At 42.9% G+C, this 19,616-nt stretch overlaps 1 protein-coding gene across 2 annotated transcripts in view; it reads left to right on the top strand.

Annotated features, from left to right (window-relative positions):
• Positions 1-19,616, top strand: part of cfap57 (cilia and flagella associated protein 57) — a 126,566-nt gene that overhangs the window by 96,808 nt on the left and 10,142 nt on the right. For both annotated transcript variants that reach the window (XM_069939030.1, XM_069939029.1), the window contains 3 exons: positions 1,395-1,538; positions 11,265-11,381; positions 13,165-13,299. In XM_069939030.1, the coding sequence (XP_069795131.1) occupies positions 1,395-1,538; positions 11,265-11,381; positions 13,165-13,299 (396 nt within the window). The remainder of the gene's footprint in view (positions 1-1,394; positions 1,539-11,264; positions 11,382-13,164; positions 13,300-19,616) is intronic.

The raw sequence follows: 19,616 nt of genomic DNA, 5'->3' as shown, positions 1-19,616 counted from the left end.
GCCAATGACTATGTACAATCCATATCACTACAATATCTCAAATAGTTTGAAGGTGCTTTATCAAATTTCTCCTTTATTCTTTCACTTTGTTCCCTCTCAAAAGTTTCAAATCTGTTAGATATCAAACACATTTGGAGTGCTGAGTAAATGTCAGCTATGACATATCTTTCTTGTTATATAGAGAATTTAGGTTAAAAAGACTTAAGTTAAAATGTGATGATTAATCATACACAGGGAAGCCAGAACGGACAGGGAGTTTACTAGCAGTCAAGGACAAAAGGATCTGCTGAATATGTTTTTTTAAACCTATCTTTTCATGGTCATAGTGAGAGACATGCAGGAGACAAAGGATTGATAAGAAGGGTGAGAAACAGAATTTAGTGTATGTAGAGTTCACAGCGTACGTAACGAACGTGATAATTAATAATGCAGTTATACTTAGAATGCTTTTGTAATACTAACCAATTAAAACAGTATTAATAAGAAGGGGAAGGGCAAATAATAAGGGTATAAAAATCAATGCACTGTATGTATCGGGGCTTAACTGGTGAGAAACCAGTTGAGTCCAACTCTGCAGACTTGTAAATAAAGCTTGTCGTGTCATCAGTTTTAAAGAGACTCATGTGTGAGAAGTTTTATTTCTGACATTTCTCCTCAAGTGCTGTCTAACCTGTTGAGTATTTCCAGCATTTTTGTTCAATTTCTAGATGTTTTCAAGATGTTTCTAACTGCATTTTTTATTTGAACCTATGTTCATGCATCTGTTATTCCTAAATTCAAATTTTGTAATAATCTATCCTTCACCTTCCATAAACTTTAGATCCTCCAAAACTCTGATCAAAATCAGTCCGTTCTGATGCCACTGACACTTATGAAGCCATTATGTGGGTAACTTTTGGACAGAATATTGTGGTGTCACCCTTCTCTTCCCCATGTGAATCAAGAGGACTCGCATTCAAATATTAATCATCCATATTTCTATTTAGCTTCTGAAACAAAAAACATGAGGCATTTTCAAACTAGCATCAAATTGCAAAACATTTGCTTTACTTGCAAAACACTTAAACCATTGAATGTTATAGTAGTATTGTATTGGGAAGAAAATATAAGTATAATGGTGACAAAGATTTGTGAAACTCTACATAATACAATAGCCATCAATTAATGATTAGTTTAAAATAGATAATTGAATATAACTGCAGCTGTTTCATCGTGTGTTATTACAATAAATCAGCATAATCCGAAGAAGAGTCTTACATGCCAAATGTAACCTTTCTGAAAGATGTTACTGCCAGCATCATTCCAGGAGAGAACAGAATTTTCCCTCTAAATTCTACATTTTAGCAAAAAGTGATAACAGCTATAAGATGTATATAACATTCTGATCTTTGCAGGAAAAGCGCATCTATGATCTCAAGAAGAAGAATCAAGAACTGGAGAAATTTAAATTTGTTCTGGATTACAAAATTAAGGAACTGAAACAACAGATTGAGCCACGAGAAAATGATATAAAAGAAATGAAAGAGCAGATTCAGCAAGTAAGTCTTCATGGGAAAGAATTAAATAACTAGCATTGATAATATTCCTCAGTATTTTTTAAAGAACTTCACTATAAGAACATAAAAGATGTAGGAATCAGCCACTGGGCCTCTCAAGCCTCCTTTGCTATTCAATATGATCATGGGTGATCTGCTCCAGGCCTCATCTCCTCTTTTGTGCCAGTTGCCCATAGTGCTCAAATCCCTGACCTTTCAAAACTGTGTTACTTCTTTTTTATATGTCTCCAATGATCTAGCTTTCACAACTCTGTGAGGTAGAGAATTCCCGAGATTCACCACCCTCTGCGAGAAGTTTCTATGCATCTCAGTTTTAAATGGTTGCACACTACCGCCCCCCCACCCCACCCTCAATCTTGCAACTACATTCACTTCTTTGAGACTCTCTCCCTTGTGTAAATATTCCGATATCTTCTTTATCATGCTCCCAAGGATCTTGTGTATGGAAAGGGGGCAGAGAGGCAAGGAAAGGTCTAAGAGGAAATAGGACACTGAACAGAGGAAGTTGGGAGAGCTGAAGAGACAGGGTATGTTTCTTTGCTTTTTGATGATGTTGATTGCAGGAATGATGGTACTTGAGATAATTCCTCGCTCTTCTAACAGCAAGTGTTGATCTTTTCTTAACATTCCCTGAACAGGTGTGATAGCATCAAGCTGTACCATTCCCACATAAAAGGCCAGAGTTCCACTCTCGGCATTGCAATGAAGTCACAGTTTAGGTCACATGCTCAGGTTTATCATTGATAATTGAATCTGCAATCTTCAGATCCAGAGGCGAAAGTACTGCATATTGATGCCCATGAAAGAAAACATTCTTGTGTCTTTCTTTTGACATTGGAACGTGAAAAACAAGGTTAATGCTGAGAGAAAAAAATTAAGCATCATGCTTAGTGAGGTGATTCTTAAACTACATTGTTAGCCATTAAAAGTATATTTCATTGAATTGTAAATGCATATCAGAGTTCATACTAGGAATTTTTTACAGTTTACTTCAAAAGCAAAGTTGTTTTTGCTCCATTTATTTTTTGGTATGCACCAAGTGCAAAGTGCACGAAATAAGTTCTATGGTATCAAACTCACTGCTTCTGTAAAGTTGATAAGTGGGATCAAAAGCCGTCTAAATTGGTTCAAAGCACAGTCAAGATCTCCACTCTTACTATATAATAACAAGTCAGCATCTCAGTCACATTTGCCATCATTGCATATTCTTTAATGCTCTCAACTAAAAAAAGAATATATTGATGACTATACTGAATATTTTAAGAACTGTTCTATTGCTCAGAACTTCTCTTGTGGCATTTCATAACCTACTCTGTTGAATCCTATTATTTCACTGTATACACCTTGATTTGTTCAGTCATTCAATCTTTTAAACATGTGGTTGGTTGTAGAATGTGTCCCTATAAGATTATACAAAATTGTTGAAACAGAAGGCCCATTATGTCTTTGCCCATGAAAAATATCTCTTTAGCCTTTCCCATTTTCAGAGCTTGGTCCATATTTCTGCAGTTGATGGTACTTCATATAGGTTTCCAAACTGGATCCTAACACCACCCATCAGTGAAGATGAGTAGCATCTCCTCCACCATCTATTATGCGCTCCCAGTTCATTTTCATTTGAGTGGGACTGTCAATTTAAGAAAACAATCTCAAGATTGCCACTGGGCAATCTTTGGAGATTGACCGTGGGCCGATAGGCTGGGGATTTGCTACTTCTGAAGAGGGAAGTAGTATGTCAGGAACATAGGTACAGAGACCACCTGACAAATGTATTAAAGAACTAGTACACTGTTTGATGGGGCATTTTGAGAAAGAAGCTCAGGAGCAACAGCTCTTTGAGATATGCTGTGCTCATATGGCTTTGTGTGGCCAAAGGAAAGGTAACTTTAAAAGGGGACATAGTGGCCAAAGGTGACATAGTGGCCAAAGGGGACTTGATGAATTCCATCATGAAAAAGGGGACTTGGTAAATCCCATCATGGAAAAAGGGGACTTGGTGAATCCCATCACAGAAAAAGGGGACTTGGTGAATCCCATCACAGAAAAAGGGGACTTGGTGAATCCCATCCTAGCAAAGGAAAAGTCACTTCTGAAAAGAATTGTTGAACCCCACTGTGGCTAAGAGAAAAGGTCACTTGAACTGACAGGATTTGGGTTCTGGAAGCAGAAGAAATATTACGTTTGGATTGTCACCATTGTGAAGGTCACTTTGGACTGACCCACAAAAGGGTTCTGGAAGCTTTCTGAAAGTCATTCGCTTCATTTTCCCCCTATGCGAGGAAAAGGGGAAGTTTGACTGCCACTCACCTGAAAGGACATTTCTCAGGAAGCAATTCAACAAAGATTTTGTGAGTCTGTCACCTGGTCTCTCCCACCTCATTCGTAATCACTTCTTTACATCAATTTAAGAGTCTTCATGTCAACATTGGATTTCTGAGACTGAACTTTGAACTGATGTTCCAGAATCGTGCCTGAGCTGTAATGGTTTGGGGATATGCCACAGACACAAATAACCACGTCCACACATAGTTGGGGGTTAAGGTTAGATCAGGTGTTATATTATTGGTAATTAATTTTTTTTTTAAATTATTTTCAAATCTAACACTGTTTTGGCTAACTTCTATTGTTGCTGTCTGAGTACATAACAAATCACACTCAACATTGGCACTCAGCAATGTGAACACAGTTCCCTACTATTTTCCTTCACCCAATTAACCTTGCAAATGGTGGGCCTACTGGAGTTGCTATAACAGAAGCGCTGCCACTGGTGCAGGCCTATGGAGAGCAGGGAGCAGAGTCACACCACTCATGCCAGGTCCAACTGCCTTCAGTGCCTAATCATTAATTGATGGCTATTGTATTATGTAGAGTTTCACAAATCTTTGTCACCATTATACTTATGCCTGTAAATTGAGCCAATGTTGATTTGATTAAAAAATACTGTGACCACAGGATCTGCACCCAAGTTGGTGGTGCCTATGTTCGAAAGCATCACCAGTAAATGGAGAGACGACCCCCACTTGGAGAAGCAGAGGACACGGCTCATGGGACAGTGACCATGGGAGTGAACCAGTGAAGAAACACAGATGACTCAAGGGGAGGAATCAATACAGGCTGCAGGATGCTGGTGACTGAAGTCAAGGAACTCACATTGGTCTGGGGACTGGCTCAAGACCGCCTGAAAGGGTATCAGAACTGGGATGTGAGAAAGTGCCAAGGGCGCTAAAGGGTTCCTAATCGTATCAGACATTTGGATCTGGTCCTGGGACTGTTAATGATTTAGACTGGACTCTGTATTGGCTGCGAGGGCTACAGAAGTGCTGGAGGTGACACTTGATGACACTGAGGGGACTCTCTTTTGCTTCTCTGTCTCTGACTGAAAGAGGCATCAGCCAATTTCTGCCGATGACGAATCTGTCCGCCATGGTGCGTGAAAACAGATTCCACGTAATATTTCACTGTCTTTATCACGTGACAATAAATTGAATTGAATTCCAGCTTTAAATTCACCGATGACACCACGGTAGTGGGTTGGGCATCAAATAATGAAGAGACGGAAAACTGGAAGGAGATTAAAAGCCTAATGGTATGGTGCCAAGATGACGATCTCTCTCTCAACATCAATAAGACCAGGAGAGAGAAGAGTCCACACCACATACTACATTCATGTAATTGAAATGGAAAACATAGATCGCTTCAAGTTCTTAGAATAAATATTTCATGTCAACTGACCTAGAAAGCTTACCAATGCCTTTACTTTCTCAGAAGACTATTGATGTTTCGTGTGTCCCCCTTGTCTCACAATATCTTCTATAGATGCACCATCAAAAGCATATTTAATATTTCGCAGCATGGTAAGGAAGTTGCTTGGCTCAAGAATGGGGATAAAAAAAACTACAGAAGGAAGTGAATACAGCTCAGAACATTCCCTCCATGAACTCTATCCACACCTCCCATTGTCTCAGAAGGGCAGCCAACACATTGAAGAACCTATCACCCTCCAGACAGACTCTCTTCTCTCTCCTTCCATCAGGGGAGAAGACTCAAGGATGCGAAATTACCTACCAACAGGCTTAAAGACCATTTATTTCCTGCAGTCATAACGCTCATAACACAGTCATAATGAATCCTAGAACAGTGCTATCATGTTGGCCTTGCTTAGCACTAATTGGCCTTTCTTTACATTGTAACTCTATACTCTGTAAATAATGCTCTTCACATGGCTGTATGAATGCTGGAGATAGCCCATTAGACTGTTCTCAGATGAACCCTTCTCACTATTATGTATAATGTGACAAAGAAACTGAAACTTATCAGATACCATTGAAAGTTGTTGAGGATTTCTGCCTTTTAGCTGTCTTGCGGGCATTGAATTCCCGATCCTCAACTTCCTCTGGGTGAAATATTTCTCCTTACTCTTTTCTGATTCTTCTGTGATTTATTTTAAATTGGTCCTTTCTGTTTACTTTGTTTGGGTCTTGCATTAATCAATTATGACAAAGGAAATAATCCTAAGTTATCCAATTTTTACTCATAGTTACAATTTTCATTCTTAGCAACACCTTTGATGATCTTCTCTGATCTATATCCCATGTAATAACATCTTTGATGTAATGTAGTTACCAGAGGGTGCCAGCATACAAGCTTCAGCCTAGCTAATGTTGTAGAGAGTTCTAACACAACGTCCCCATTCTTTGATTGATCAACAAAAGTAGGTTATATTCCTTATCATTTTATTGGCTTGTCCTCCTTCCCAATATAAATGGAAAAAAATGGAGATACTGGAAGTATGAAATTAAAATCAGAGAATTCTGTAACTAGCAGGACAGGCATAATCTATAGTGAGAGAAGCACAGTTAACATTTCAGGTTGACCTGAAAGTAGCTTAAATTTCTGCCTAGTTTGATTGCATCACTGCATAGCTTTCATAATTTTCTTCTTGTATGTCTTACATTTGTCTATTTCCTTTTTGGATATGCGTCTTTACACTCCAAAATTCCTCTGATCTTGAATCATTGCACCTCCTCAAATACATTATTTCACATTTTTCTGGATTAAATTCCATTCGCCAACTTTGCCTAACTCTCCATATCACAATGAAAAGTAAAGTTTTTCTCCTCAGTTACAACCATCCAATTTGTGTGTCATTTCTCAACTTCTTTCTCAGGCTCATGACATTTCAGCCCAAATCATTTATAAATATTAATAAATTCAAAGGAATATATTTAGCTGTGTGAAATCCCACTAAGAACAGTCTATAGTGAATTTTGCACTTTGATAGATAAAATACATTTTTCCCTCCCTGGTTCTGGTATCTCACCATTGAAAAAATATTCTCATTCACAGACTCAAAATAGATAATAATGCATTTTCCCACAATGAATTTAATTTACTGTAGTCATTTCCAATGACTTATCCTAGCTATGTGACTTTCACACTTCATTAAAACAAGTTACAATCCATTCCTTTGTAGTTTCATCTCCAATATTGGATGTAGAAGATTCTATCATAATAGCACAGTTTGCCTTTTAGAGGACACATTTATCATGTTCCTTTATGTCACAAGCAGCGCGGCCTCGGCCCCGGACCGGGCAGTATGATTCGACCTAGGAGGGGAGGCAGGCCCTTCCAGCCCGGGTAAGAAACCTGCATAGGAAAAGGCCACTCCGATATAAAACATACGACCCAAGGACCTCGATGCCACGTCCCAGCTTGCTTGGCCACGGCACACGAACCATGGGTGTAAAGGGTGGGGCCAGTACTGCGCGCACTGCACTCCACCTAAAAGCTCCTTTGCGCAGGCCCGAGGACAGGTCCACGTCCTCCCCCTCCACGTCCTCCCCCTCCACGTCCTCCCCCTCCACGTCCTCCCCCTCCACGTCCTCCCCCTCCATGTCCTCCCCCTCAAAAGATGCTCACAAACTCAAGCTAGCATGCTGGACCATCAGAACCATGCTAGACAAGGCTGACAGACCTGAACGTCGGTCTACCCTCATTGCACATGAACTCCTCAGACGTGACATCGACATAGCCGCTCTCAGTGAAGTCCGCCTTGCTGATGTAGGCAGCCTCCAAGAACGCGGCGCGGGCTACACACTCTACTGGTCTGGCAAGCCTATGGATGAACGACGCCTATCTGGTGTAGGCTTCATGGTCAAGAACTCCATTGCCTCCAAACTCGAAAACCTCCCGACAGGCCACTCGGACCGGATCATGTCCATGCGACTCCCCCTTCAAAACAAGCGTCGCATCACCCTCATCAGTGTCTATGCTCCAACCCTCCAGGCGGAACCAGCAGAATAGGACAAGTTCTACACTGACCTGCGCAACCTCATTCAACGCATCCCTACAGCCGACAAGGTTGTCATCCTTGGCGACTTCAACGCTCGCGTCGTCAGAAACCTGGCCAGGAATCCTGGGCAAGCATGGTGTTGGCAAGTGCAACGACAATGGGCACCTCCTGTTGGAGCTCTGCGCAGAACAGCGGCTTGTCATTACAAACACCCTTTTTCAGCAGAGGGACAGCCTGAAGACTACCTGGATGCATCCCCGATCCAAACACTGGCACCTCCTGGACTACGTCCTGGTGCGAGAAAGAGACAAATGAGATGTGCTCCACACCAGGGTCATGCCCATCGCGGAATGCCACACTGACCACCGGCTGGTTCGCTGCAAGTTCAACTTTCACTTCAAGCCAAAGCCCAGGAACAGTAAAGCCCCCAGAAAGAGGTTCAATGTTGGAAATCTGCAATCAGACGAAGTGAGAGGAAACTTCCAGGCAAAGCTCGACGATGCAATCCGCCTCACGGACTCGTCCCCTGAAACCCTCTGGGATCAGCTAAAGACTACCATACTGCAATCCACTGAAGAGGTACTGGGCTTCTCCAGGAAAAACAAGGACTGGTTCGACGAAAACAGCCAGGAAATCCAGGAGCTGCTGGCAAAGAAGCGAGCTCCCCACCAGGCTCACCATACAAAGCTGTCCTGGCCAGAGAAGAAACAAGCCTTCCGTCGCGCATGCAGCCATCTTCAGCGCAAACTCCGGGAGATCCAAAATGAGTGGTGGACTAGCCTCGCCAAACGAACCCAGCTCAGCGCGGACATTGGCGACTTCAGGGGTTTTTACGAGGCTCTAAAGGCTGTGTACGTCCCCTCACCCCAAGTCCAAAGCCCACTGCGCAGCTCAGACGGCAAAGTCCTCCTCAGCGACAAGATCTCCATCCTCAACCGATGGTCAGAACACTTCCAATCTCTTTTCAGTGCTAACCGCTCAGTCCAAGATTCCGCCTTGCTCCAGCTCCCTCAACAGCCCCTAAGGCTAGAGCTGGATGAGGTCCTCACCCGGGAAGAGACATATAAGGCAATTGAACAACTGAAAAGTGGCAAAGCAGCAGGTATGGATGGAATCCCCCCAGAGGTCTGGAAGGCTGGCGGCAAAACTCTGCATGCCAAACTGCATGAGTTTTTCAAGCTTTGTTGGGACCAAGGAAAACTGCCTCAGGACCTTCATGATGCCATCATCATCACCCTGTACAAAAACAAAGGCGAGAAATCAGACTGCTCAAACTACAGGGGAATCATGCTGCTCTCCATTGCAGGCAAAATCTTCGCTAGGACTCTCCTAAATAGAATAATACCTAGTGTCGCCAAGAATGTTCTCCCAGAATCACAGTGCAGCTTTCGCGCAAACAGAGAAACTACTGACATGGTCTTTGCCCTCAGACAGCTCCAAGAAAAGTGCAGAGAACAAAACAAAGGACTCTACATCACCTTTGTTGACCTCACCAAAGCCTTCGACATCGTGAGCAGGAAAGGGCTTTGGCAAATACTAGAGCGCATCGGATGCCCCCCAAAGTTCCTCAACATGGTTATCCAACTGCACGAAAACCAACAAGGTCGGGTCAGATACAGCAATGAGCTCTCTGAACCCTTCTCCATTAACAATGGCGTGAAGCAAGGCTGTGTTCTCGCACCAACCCTCTTTTCAATCTTCTTCAGCATGATGCTGAACCAAGCCATGAAAGACTTCAACAATGAAGATGCTGTTTTCATCCGGTACCGCAAGGATGGCAGTCTCTTCAATCTGAGGCGCCTGTAAGCTCACACCAAGACACAAGAGCAACTTGTCCGTGAATTACTCTTTGCAGACAATGCCACTTTAGTTGCCCATTCAGAGCCAGCTCTTCAGCGCGTGACGTCCTGTTTTGTGGAAACTGCCAAAATCTTTGGCCTGGGTGTCAGCCTGAAGAAAACTGAGGTCCTCCATCAGCCAGCTCCCCACCATGACTACCAGCCCCCCCACATCTCCATCGGGCACACAAAACTCAAAACGGTCAACCAGTTTACCTATCTCGGCTGCACCATTTCATCAGATGCAAGGATCGACAACAAGATAGACAACAGACTCGCCAAGGCAAATAGCGCCTTTGGAAGACTACACAAAAGAGTCTGGAAAAACAACCAACTGAAAAACCTCACAAAGATAAGCGTATACAGAGCCGTTGTCATACCACACTCCTGTTCAGCTCCGAATCATGGCATCACCTACGGCTCCTAGAACGCTTCCACCAGCGTTGTCTCCGCTCCATCCTCAACATTCATTGGAGCGACTTCATCCCTAACATCGAAGTACTCGAGATGGCAGAGGCCGACAGCATCGAATCCACGCTGTTGAATATCCAACTGCGCTGGATAGGTCACGTCTCCAGAATGGAGGACCATTGCCTTCCCAAGATCGTGTTATATGGTGAGCTCTCCACTGGCCATCGTGTCAAAGGTGCACCAAAGAAGAGGTACAAGGACTGCCTAAAGAAATCTCTTGGTGCCTGCCACATTGACCACCACCAGTGGGCTGATATCGCCTCAAACCGTGCATCTTCGGCGGGCAGCAACCTCCTTTGAAGAAGACCGCAGAGCCCACCTCACTGACAAAAGACGAAGGAGGAAAAACCCAACACCCAACCCCAACCAACAAATTTTCCCCTGCAACCGCTGCAACCGTGTCTGCCTGTCCCGCATCGGACTTGTCAGCCACAAATGAGCCTGCAGCTGACGTGGACATTTACCCCCTCCATAAATCTTCATCCGCGAAGCCAAGCCAAAGAAGAAGAAAAGAAAGACTCTGATCTGATCTTTAAAAAATATCTTCTGGAAATCCATTATGTTACTTCAATTTAAGTTGATATGATCAACTATGCAGAATTCCATACCTATCAGATGCTTCTTGTTTAAATGTTCATCCCTGACCCCATTTATGAATTCCAAATGGTTCCCTGCAGTTGATGTTAAACTATCAGAATTGTACTTTCTTAGTTGCATTTTTAAATAATGAAATGGGATTTGAAGTTCCAAATCCAATGACATAATTTTCTAAACTGTGGATGAAAAGCTTCCTCAGCAGATGCAAGGATGATATTTAAGGTATCAGATTAATCAAAATATAGTTATGTTCATGAATCATCTTTTGGAGTTGACAGGCAGGAAGATCTCTTGCAGTTAAACAGGATAGTTTGGCTTACGTCTGTGTTGACCATGATGCCAATCTCAACTAATCCCATCTGCCTCCATAAGGTCCATATCTCTTTATTTCCTACCTGTTCATGTGTCTTCATTACAAAAATAATGAAAGGTGACAGTGATGGGAAGGCAAAGCTTTCTTGTGTAAATATTTATTATTTTGAAATATCTAACCATATTTGTTCCTTGCAGATGGAAAGTGAGTTGGAGTTGTTCCATAAGCATAATGCACAGCTGGAACTTAATATTGGAGAGCTCAAACAGAAACTGAAAGCTACAGAAGCAGAGATGCGTAAAGAAATGGAAAAGGTTTGAATATATTGAGCAATGTATACATTTATTTATGTGGGAAGGCACATGAGCTTTCTTTTTTCCAGATTCTAATACTTTTATTGTATTAATATAGATTATGTTAAATATATCATCAAAATGACTTTTTGATAAACATTTTTATTATTATTCTCCAACTGCATACTACATTTTCCCTGGCTAAAAATAGCATCAATAGTTTCAAACTTGAAATAAACTAGACTGTTGTGATATTGATTATTTTTTCCACTCAAAAGAAAATTAATTGAAAGAAAAGTGAACAAAATGAAGTTTTAATTACTCAGTCATCTATTTTTATTGTGTCAAAAATCACTGGTTTAATACCAAATCTTACAAATTTTAAGAAAACCTAATGACAGCAAACTTTTTACCAATTGTGTCAGTAAAATAGAAACAGGAGTCAGCTATTCCATCCCTCTGCCTTGTTCTGCCATCTAATTATATTATCCTGATATGTACTTAAACTGTTAGCTACCTACCCTATCGTCCTTGCCAATACACACCAAAATTCTTGCTTTTTGCAGCCAAATGGGTACTTAGTTAATTTTAAAAATGACAATAGCATTTATTAAATTTAAAGAGATGATAAATACAAAAAATATTCACAGTTACCATAGGGGGAAAAAAGTGGCCCAAAATAGTGCAAACAGGCCTTTTTGCTGTGTTGGGGCAGTCCATGATTAGTGTAAAAAGGGGGGATTCGTGATGGGAGGTGAATAGATTGAACTGTGCTCATAGAAGATAGAGACTTGTCTCACACTGAAAAATTGCTATAATTCCTGTGAAGACTAATGCCGTGAAACATAATTAGGAAAAAAATGTTTTGCACACGTTTTGAAGTGTTCATGCCTAGTAGGAAATTCTTAGGATTCACCTGAACAAAGGCGTAATTTGTTTTGTAATTTGCATATATAACAATATGATTGGAGCCATTACCAACAGAAATTAGATTTATGATTAACTGATTTGGCTAGATTATGATTCAGAGTGTGACAATTATGCAAGTTTTACTTACATTATAAATCCATTCCATAGTCATTGTAATGGATTAAAATGGTCAGTTCCATCCTCAAAGCAAACAAGCATTCACATTTTGAGGCTAGGGTTGCTTCAATCTGAGACTCCGATCTTTCTGCTGTGCACTGCTCAGGGTACAAAATGCCCTGTCTTGGGGAAGTTACTAGATATTTGTCTGCTTTTACTCCCTTCCTTTTGCCACAAACTTTTTCTTCAATCAATGCAGAGCCTTCTTCCAATGGGTTTTACTAATCTCCATTGCATAAATTAAGTCTACATGCAGACAATGGCTGTTCAATTGTGCAGGTCATATTTCAATGTTTCTTGCAGGAGAGGTGGGCATCACAAAATTAGCTCCACTCATGTTCTTGGAGAGCCCCAATTTTATGATTTGTGTTATCTGCAAAATTTACAACATCAAATAAAGGAAAAGTTGAGTTTCTAAGCATGCATATTTTAATAAAGGTTAAATATATTTATGACAAAGTTGGATAGATTTTTATAAAGTAAGGGAATTAAGGCATATAGAGAAAAGGCAGGTAGGTTGAGATGAGCTTATCATCAGATTAGCCATGATCTCATTGAATGGTGGTGCCGGTTTGAAGGTCTGGATGACCTACTCCTGCTCCTATTTATTAGGTTCTTATGTTCTTATACTGATATTTTTCTTTTTATAATTTCCCTTTCTTTGGCATCTTTGTAACATCCATTCATTTTTAATGGTTTTCCATTCTTTCACTTTCAGGTGCATAGTGTAGAGTTGGTCGTCAAACGTTTTAAAACTGACATTTACAACTGTGCAGGGTTTATTCAGGATCCAAAAAAATTGAAAGAAAATGTACAGCAACTGTATGAGAAATATGTACCCCAGTCGGACATGGTAAGGCCATTTATACATTGTGTTACGGGGTATATTATATTTTATATTATATAAATATGTTTTTAAAAGAGATTATGAGGGGTTTAGTGTAGGTCACTTCACAAACAGAAGTGACACTTCAAATCTCATTTAAATGCAAGCGCTTGGTTGAAGTCAGACATCCAGGCACCTGTGGCTTTGCAAAAGACAATGGGACTGCTTTGGAAAAAACTTCAGAAGCAGGTGGAAATGGAAGCCTAGGCTGGAAGTACTGATAAAGATCTTTCAAGGATTGGGTTAGCCTTGAAAGAGGTTCTGGTTTTGACAAGCAGAGAGAGAGAGGAAAGAACCAACAGGATTTCTCTTTTAAAGTGAGAGAGAGACAGAGCGAGAACAGTTCTGCAGTGGCTTTTTCTTTTCTTTTTCTTTTCTTTGGCTTGGCTTCGCGGACGAAGATTTATGGAGGGGGTAAAAAAGTCCACGTCAGCTGCAGGCTCGTTTGTGGCTGACCAGTCCGATGCGGGACAGGCAGACACGATTGCAGCGGTTGCAGGGGAAAATTGGTTGGTTGGGGTTGGGTGTTGGGTGTTGGCTTTTAGGAGGCTGCAACAAGCTGACAAGCTTATTAAAACTCCACTTTGAAGACAGGTTGTGAGTTCTGAGTTCAGCCTGTTGAAAACCCTTGTAGTCCTTACAAGAGGAAGTGGCTGGATAGAGTATTTCTCCTGAAATAAGGGAAACAAGAGGAACTCTGGTGACCTGGAAGAAGAGATTATCATTTGGAAAACCCATGATGGGGCAAGTTTCTTTGGCAAGACACTAAAGTACTGATCATGGGAAATCAGTTTGTGTGTGTCCAATGAGAAACAAATCTCTCTCTTAAACCAACGAGAACCTTCCTGGTGAAGATTCATAAATAATAAATTCTGTGCAGAGTATAAGAATTACCTGATGCCAGTGAACTTGGCGGAGTGAGAAGTGAGATTGGACTGTGAGGGGATTAAGTTAGGTTAAGTTAATAGTAATAAGTTAAAGTTTGATCCTGTTTTTATCTTTAAAGAAAATTAAAAGCAAATTTAGTTTAAGTAACTATTTGTCTTGGTGAATTTTTATTGCTGCTGGGTTTTAGGGTCCTCTGGACTCATAACAAATGAAACATTTGCAAAATGAATCACATTAAAAATTATACCTTCTCTACACTGTGCAACTGGATAGTTCAGCTATTGAAATCAGTTGATCACAAAAAACTGTGTCCACTAGTAAGACTTGTTTCTGTTGTTAAATGCCTGAAAGGGGACAGGTGCCACTTTTGAAAGTTGGCAAAGCTTTGAAATTTGTCAAATCTGCTTTTTTGTTGCCATTTAACAATACAGCTTTGGATTGTTTGTTTATTTTAACAATATTCATCACTCCATCCTGATCCTCCAAAATTATCATATGTGAGCACTGCTGTGCGAATGATTCTGACGCAAAGACCACAGACTGTTCAACAGGCTTTAATTAACTTAAATGTACACCATTCTTAGTATCTATGCTGCCTCCATGTGTCTGACTGTCCCCCAAAGGGTCCGGCTCAAGTCTTTATCTTCTTTGGCTTGGCTTCGCGGACGAAGATTTATGAAGGGGGTAAAAAGTCCACATCAGCTGCAGGCTCGTTTGTGGCTGACAAGTCCGATGCGGGACAGGCAGACACGGTTGCAGCGGCTGCAGGGGAAAATTGGTTGGTTGGGGTTGGGTGTTGGGTTTTTCCTCCTTTGCCTTTTGTCAGTGAGGTGGGCTTTATACTTTATACTGGCTGGTGATTGACAGCTGATAGGTGGGGCCAGCCTCCCAGGTTGCCTACCTGCAGGTACAATGGTTGCCCTCTGCAATAGACTGGTAGGAGTGCGGCTAGTGTAATGATAATATCATTACATTCACCCCCTTCTTAAAATGAGTCCTCATGGAGGGGGTGGGGGGTATCCTCAGAACTGAGTAGTATTCAAGCAGTCCGGCAGTCGTCTGGCACCGTTGCAGGACAGGCTTCTGGTCAATGGTTGGTAGGGGCAGGGCTGCCTGAGGGTCAGCTGGGTCCAGGGTGGTGGGATGGTGTTTGGCAGAGTGGGAGTGTAGGTGTGGGACAGGTCTCCAGGGAGTGAGGCCCTCTGGAGAGGCGAAGAGAAGGTGTTGGCTCCTGGAAGATCCTGGATGGGCCGGGGTGCCTGGGATGAGAGGGTTAGGCCCCTGCTTGTGCCCGGTCCCTGGACACGATGGTGTCCTCATGTCCATTGGGGTACCTGACATAGGCGTAATTTGGGTTTGAAAGGAGGAGACGCACCTGCTCGATCAGGGGGTTGGATTTATGGTTCCTCATGTTTGCGGAGGATTACTGGTCCCGAAGAAGTCAGCTATGCTGGCAGAGAAACCCATTCGCCAATTTCCTGGGAAAGGAGAAAAGGCGTTCATGAGGGATCTGGTTGGTAGCCTCAGCAGGGAGGGGGAAAGTGGTGGCTTGAGCCATTGGTTGGGCCTTGTCTGAGAAGCGGGGGACCCACTGGGAAGAGTCCTAGGCACCTGTGGAAAGCCTTGAGCGTTTGGGGGAGGAGCAGTTCCATTGCAGTCGCATGCATTCTGGGTTGGGACCGATGACACCATGTTCCATGATGCACCCCAGAATGGCAAGCTGGCTGGTGCTGAACACACACTTCTCCCTATTGTAAGTGAGGTTCAGTGCCTCAGCTGTCCAGAGAAATCTCTTCAGGTTGGCATCATAGTCCTGCTGGTCGTGGCTGCAGATAGTGACATTGTCCAGGTACAGGAAGGTCGCTCTTAGATTGTGCCAGTCTACCATGCGGTCCATCTTCTGCTGAAACATGGAGATGCCATTTGTGACCACAAACAGGAGCTGGAAGAACTGGTAGAGGTGCCCGTCTGCCTCAAAGGTAGTATAAGGTTTATCCTGGGCATGGATGGGGAGCTGGTAGTAGGCCAACTTCAGGTCATTTGTGGAGAAAATCCTGTTCTGGAATATCTTGTTCACCATGTCAGTGATGTGGGGCAGTGGGTAGGTGTCCAGCTGGGTGAACCAGTTGATGATCTGGCAATAGTTGATATTCATCCTCTGTTTGTGGCCCCCTTTTATGACATGGACACTTTTCAACATCTCTTCTCGCAGTGATTGAGGAATGATAATTTTGCTCTGTCTGACTAGAAGCCCATTGACAACACTCAGCTCTGATGTTTAAGTGTGGCTGAAATTCAGGGGCTTCTTACGCCAGAAGCTGCTTACCTCGACCTTGATAAAGGTCCTGTTGGCTGCACAGTAGCACCTCCTCTTGGCAGTGATGGCCTTACAGTTTGGTGTCAGGTAATTGAAGAGGGATGGAGGGGGAACCAGAAGGATGAAGAACCCACAGGTGGGTTGGGGGCAGTCGCTGGACTTTTTTCTGTGGATGGTGAGTGGGGGGAATGGGCCACTGAAGAAAAGGGTGAAGCTGTGGAGGTGACACTGGAAGTCTAGTCCCAGGATGACCAGGGCACAGAGCTTGGGTATGACCAGTAGCCTGAACCCTTGGTATGTCTCTCTCTCCTCCTCCCCCCCCCCCCCCGCCCCACTGTTAAATTCATTGAGCAGCATCCCTGTGCTGTGATTGAGTGGTCCTGAGATGCAAAATTGATGGGGAGGTTTGCTGGGTACATACTGAGTTTCATTGTCCGGACCACCTTTGCACAGTACTACTGCTATCAAACAGGCATTTTGTTACCTTCCTGTTAATAGCGATGTCCATAATTGAGCACCCGAGTCCATGGGGAATATCCTCCATTAGTGTGGTGGACACTAGGAGTTCCTTGGGGTCTGAGTCACTGCTCTCCGATGCTTGTGGCGACTAGCGGCCAGTGGGTGTCTTTCAGAATGTGGGGTGTGGTGAGTGTGCGGTTTTGCACACGTGCATTGACCACATCATCCGGTCAGCAAGTAAAAGTGAGTTGGGGTGCTCGGGGGTTGGTTGGCCCAGGATGGTAGTCCCCAGGAGGCGCACATGGTGTTTGCCCAGTCGGGTGACTCAACTGGAAGTGACGTCGGAAGTGACATTGTAAGTGCAGATGGAAGTAACGTCACCAGAGCGGGCAGAAGTTGGATGATGAAAGATGGTGGCACCCATGGTGAGCACATGGCGGCGGCGTGGTCGGACGGCCGAGCCGGAATTGACGTCATTGGTGTAGGCAGAAGTGGTAAGTTGAGTAATGGCGCTGCCCGGCATCTGCACATGGGGCATCCAGAGAGTTGGAAGGGGCTCCTGGTTGGTAATGGAGGACAGCAGCACTCCCAGTGGGTTAGGAGAGGCACACTTTAGCGAAATGGCCTTTCTTGCCTCATCAGGAGCAATGCGAGTTCCTCACAGGGCAATTATTTTGGGAGTGCCTGTCCTACCCACACTGGGACCTGCAGTACTTACAGCGGTGGACTGCATCGACAGCGGCGATCGTGACTGCTGTTAATGGCAGTCACTGTTAAGGTAGGGGGAGGCGAGCATCAAAGGCCTCGACTTGGTGAGCTGCAGCATATCTTGGTAAGGGATATTATTCTCCTCCAATAGTCGACTACAACCCTCGCACGCAGGCATCTCGGACGAGTCACTCCACCTTTGATCATGCACGGGCTTGCTAATTCTCATAGTTCCCCCAGGTAAGTCTGGTATCTCATTTGGCTGCTGTACTTTGATGCTGAGCAGTTACCGGGCATAGAATATGTTTGTTTCAGCCAGAGTAAGTTCATAATTAAATCATGATTGTTCTGGAGTATTTAGGTTCCTTCTACTATTTTAGTGAATAATGATTAGTCACTAAATATTAAAAGGACAAAGAGCACAAGGGCACTTTATCTGAATGCCCGCAGTATTAGAAATAAGGTTAGTGAACTTGAGACGCAAATCGGTACCCATGCCTATGATTTGGTAGCCATCACGGAAACATGGCTGCAAGGTGACCCTAAATGGGAATTAAACTTTCAAGGGTACCAGGTGGTGCAAAGAGATAGACAGGATGGTAAGGGAGGTGGAGTTGCACTCTTAATCAAAGATGAGCTCCAGGCAGTAGTGAGGAATGATATTAGATCTAAAGAGCATAATGTTGAGTCCATTTGGGTAGAGATAAAGAATAACAAAGGGAAAAAATTATTGGTGGGTGTTATCTATCGCCCACCAAATAACAATAGTTTAGTGGCACAGGAAATAAATAGAGAGATAAGTGAGGCATGTAATAATGATACGGCAGTCGTCATGGGGGACTTTAACTTCCACATAGATTGGGAAAATCAAGTTGGTCATGGGAGTCTGGAAGAGGACTTCATAGAATGCATCTGCAATAGCTTTCTTGAGTAGCATGTTAAGGAACCCACAAGAGAAAATGCTCTCCTGGATCTAGTGTTGTGCAATGAGATAGGTAGAGTAAATGATGTAATAGTCAGAGACCATCGGGGAAATAGCGATCATAGTATGATTGAATTTCTCATTCAGATGGAAGGGGAAATAGTTAGATCTAAAACTAATATATTATGCTTAAACAGGGGTGACTACCATAGGATGAGGGAGGAATTGGGCAGAGTGGACTGGGAGCACAGGCTAATTGATGAAACAGTTGAGGAACAGTGGAAGATTTTCAAAGAAATATTTTGTAATGCTCAACAAAAATATATTCCGGTCAGGAAAAAGGGCAGCAAGAGAGGGAAAAATCAACCGTGGTTAACAAAGGAAATAAAGGAGAGTATAAAATTGAAGGCTCAGGTGTACAAAGCTAAGAGCAGTGGGAAACTGGAAGATTGGGAAAACTTTAAGAGACAACAAGGGGTTACAAAGCGGGTAATAAGAAATGGGGGAAAAAAGGATTATGAAAGTAAATTGGCACAAAATATAAAAACAGAAAGCAAAAAATTTTATAAATATATAAAATGGAAGAGGGTGGCCAGAGTTAACATAGGACCCTTGGAGGATAAGAAAGGAAAACTGGTAGCAAAAAATGAGGAAATGGCCGAGGCATTAAACAAATATTTTGTGTCAGTCTTCACGGTGGAAGACATGTCCAGCATGCCCAAGTACGGAGTTAAGGATGCGAATGTTGGGGAGGGCCTTGATAAAATAATTGTTACAAAGGAAGTAGTGATGGAGAAACTAATGGGACTAAAGCCAGACAAATCATCTGGTCCTGATGATATGCATCCAAGGGTTCTGAAGGAAATAGCAGGTTATAGTTGATTCCTTGGAATCTGGGCAGGTCCCGGCAGACTGGAAGAGAGCAAATGTCACGCCACTTTTTAAGAAGGAATGTAGACAGAAGACTGGAAATTATCGGCCAATTAGCTT

Source organism: Narcine bancroftii, chromosome 5 (genome assembly GCF_036971445.1).
Source record: "Narcine bancroftii isolate sNarBan1 chromosome 5, sNarBan1.hap1, whole genome shotgun sequence".
Classification (NCBI taxonomy): domain Eukaryota; kingdom Metazoa; phylum Chordata; class Chondrichthyes; order Torpediniformes; family Narcinidae; genus Narcine; species Narcine bancroftii.
The sequence above is the reverse complement of the archived record's forward strand: the minus strand, read 5'-3'. Positions and strand labels throughout refer to the sequence as shown.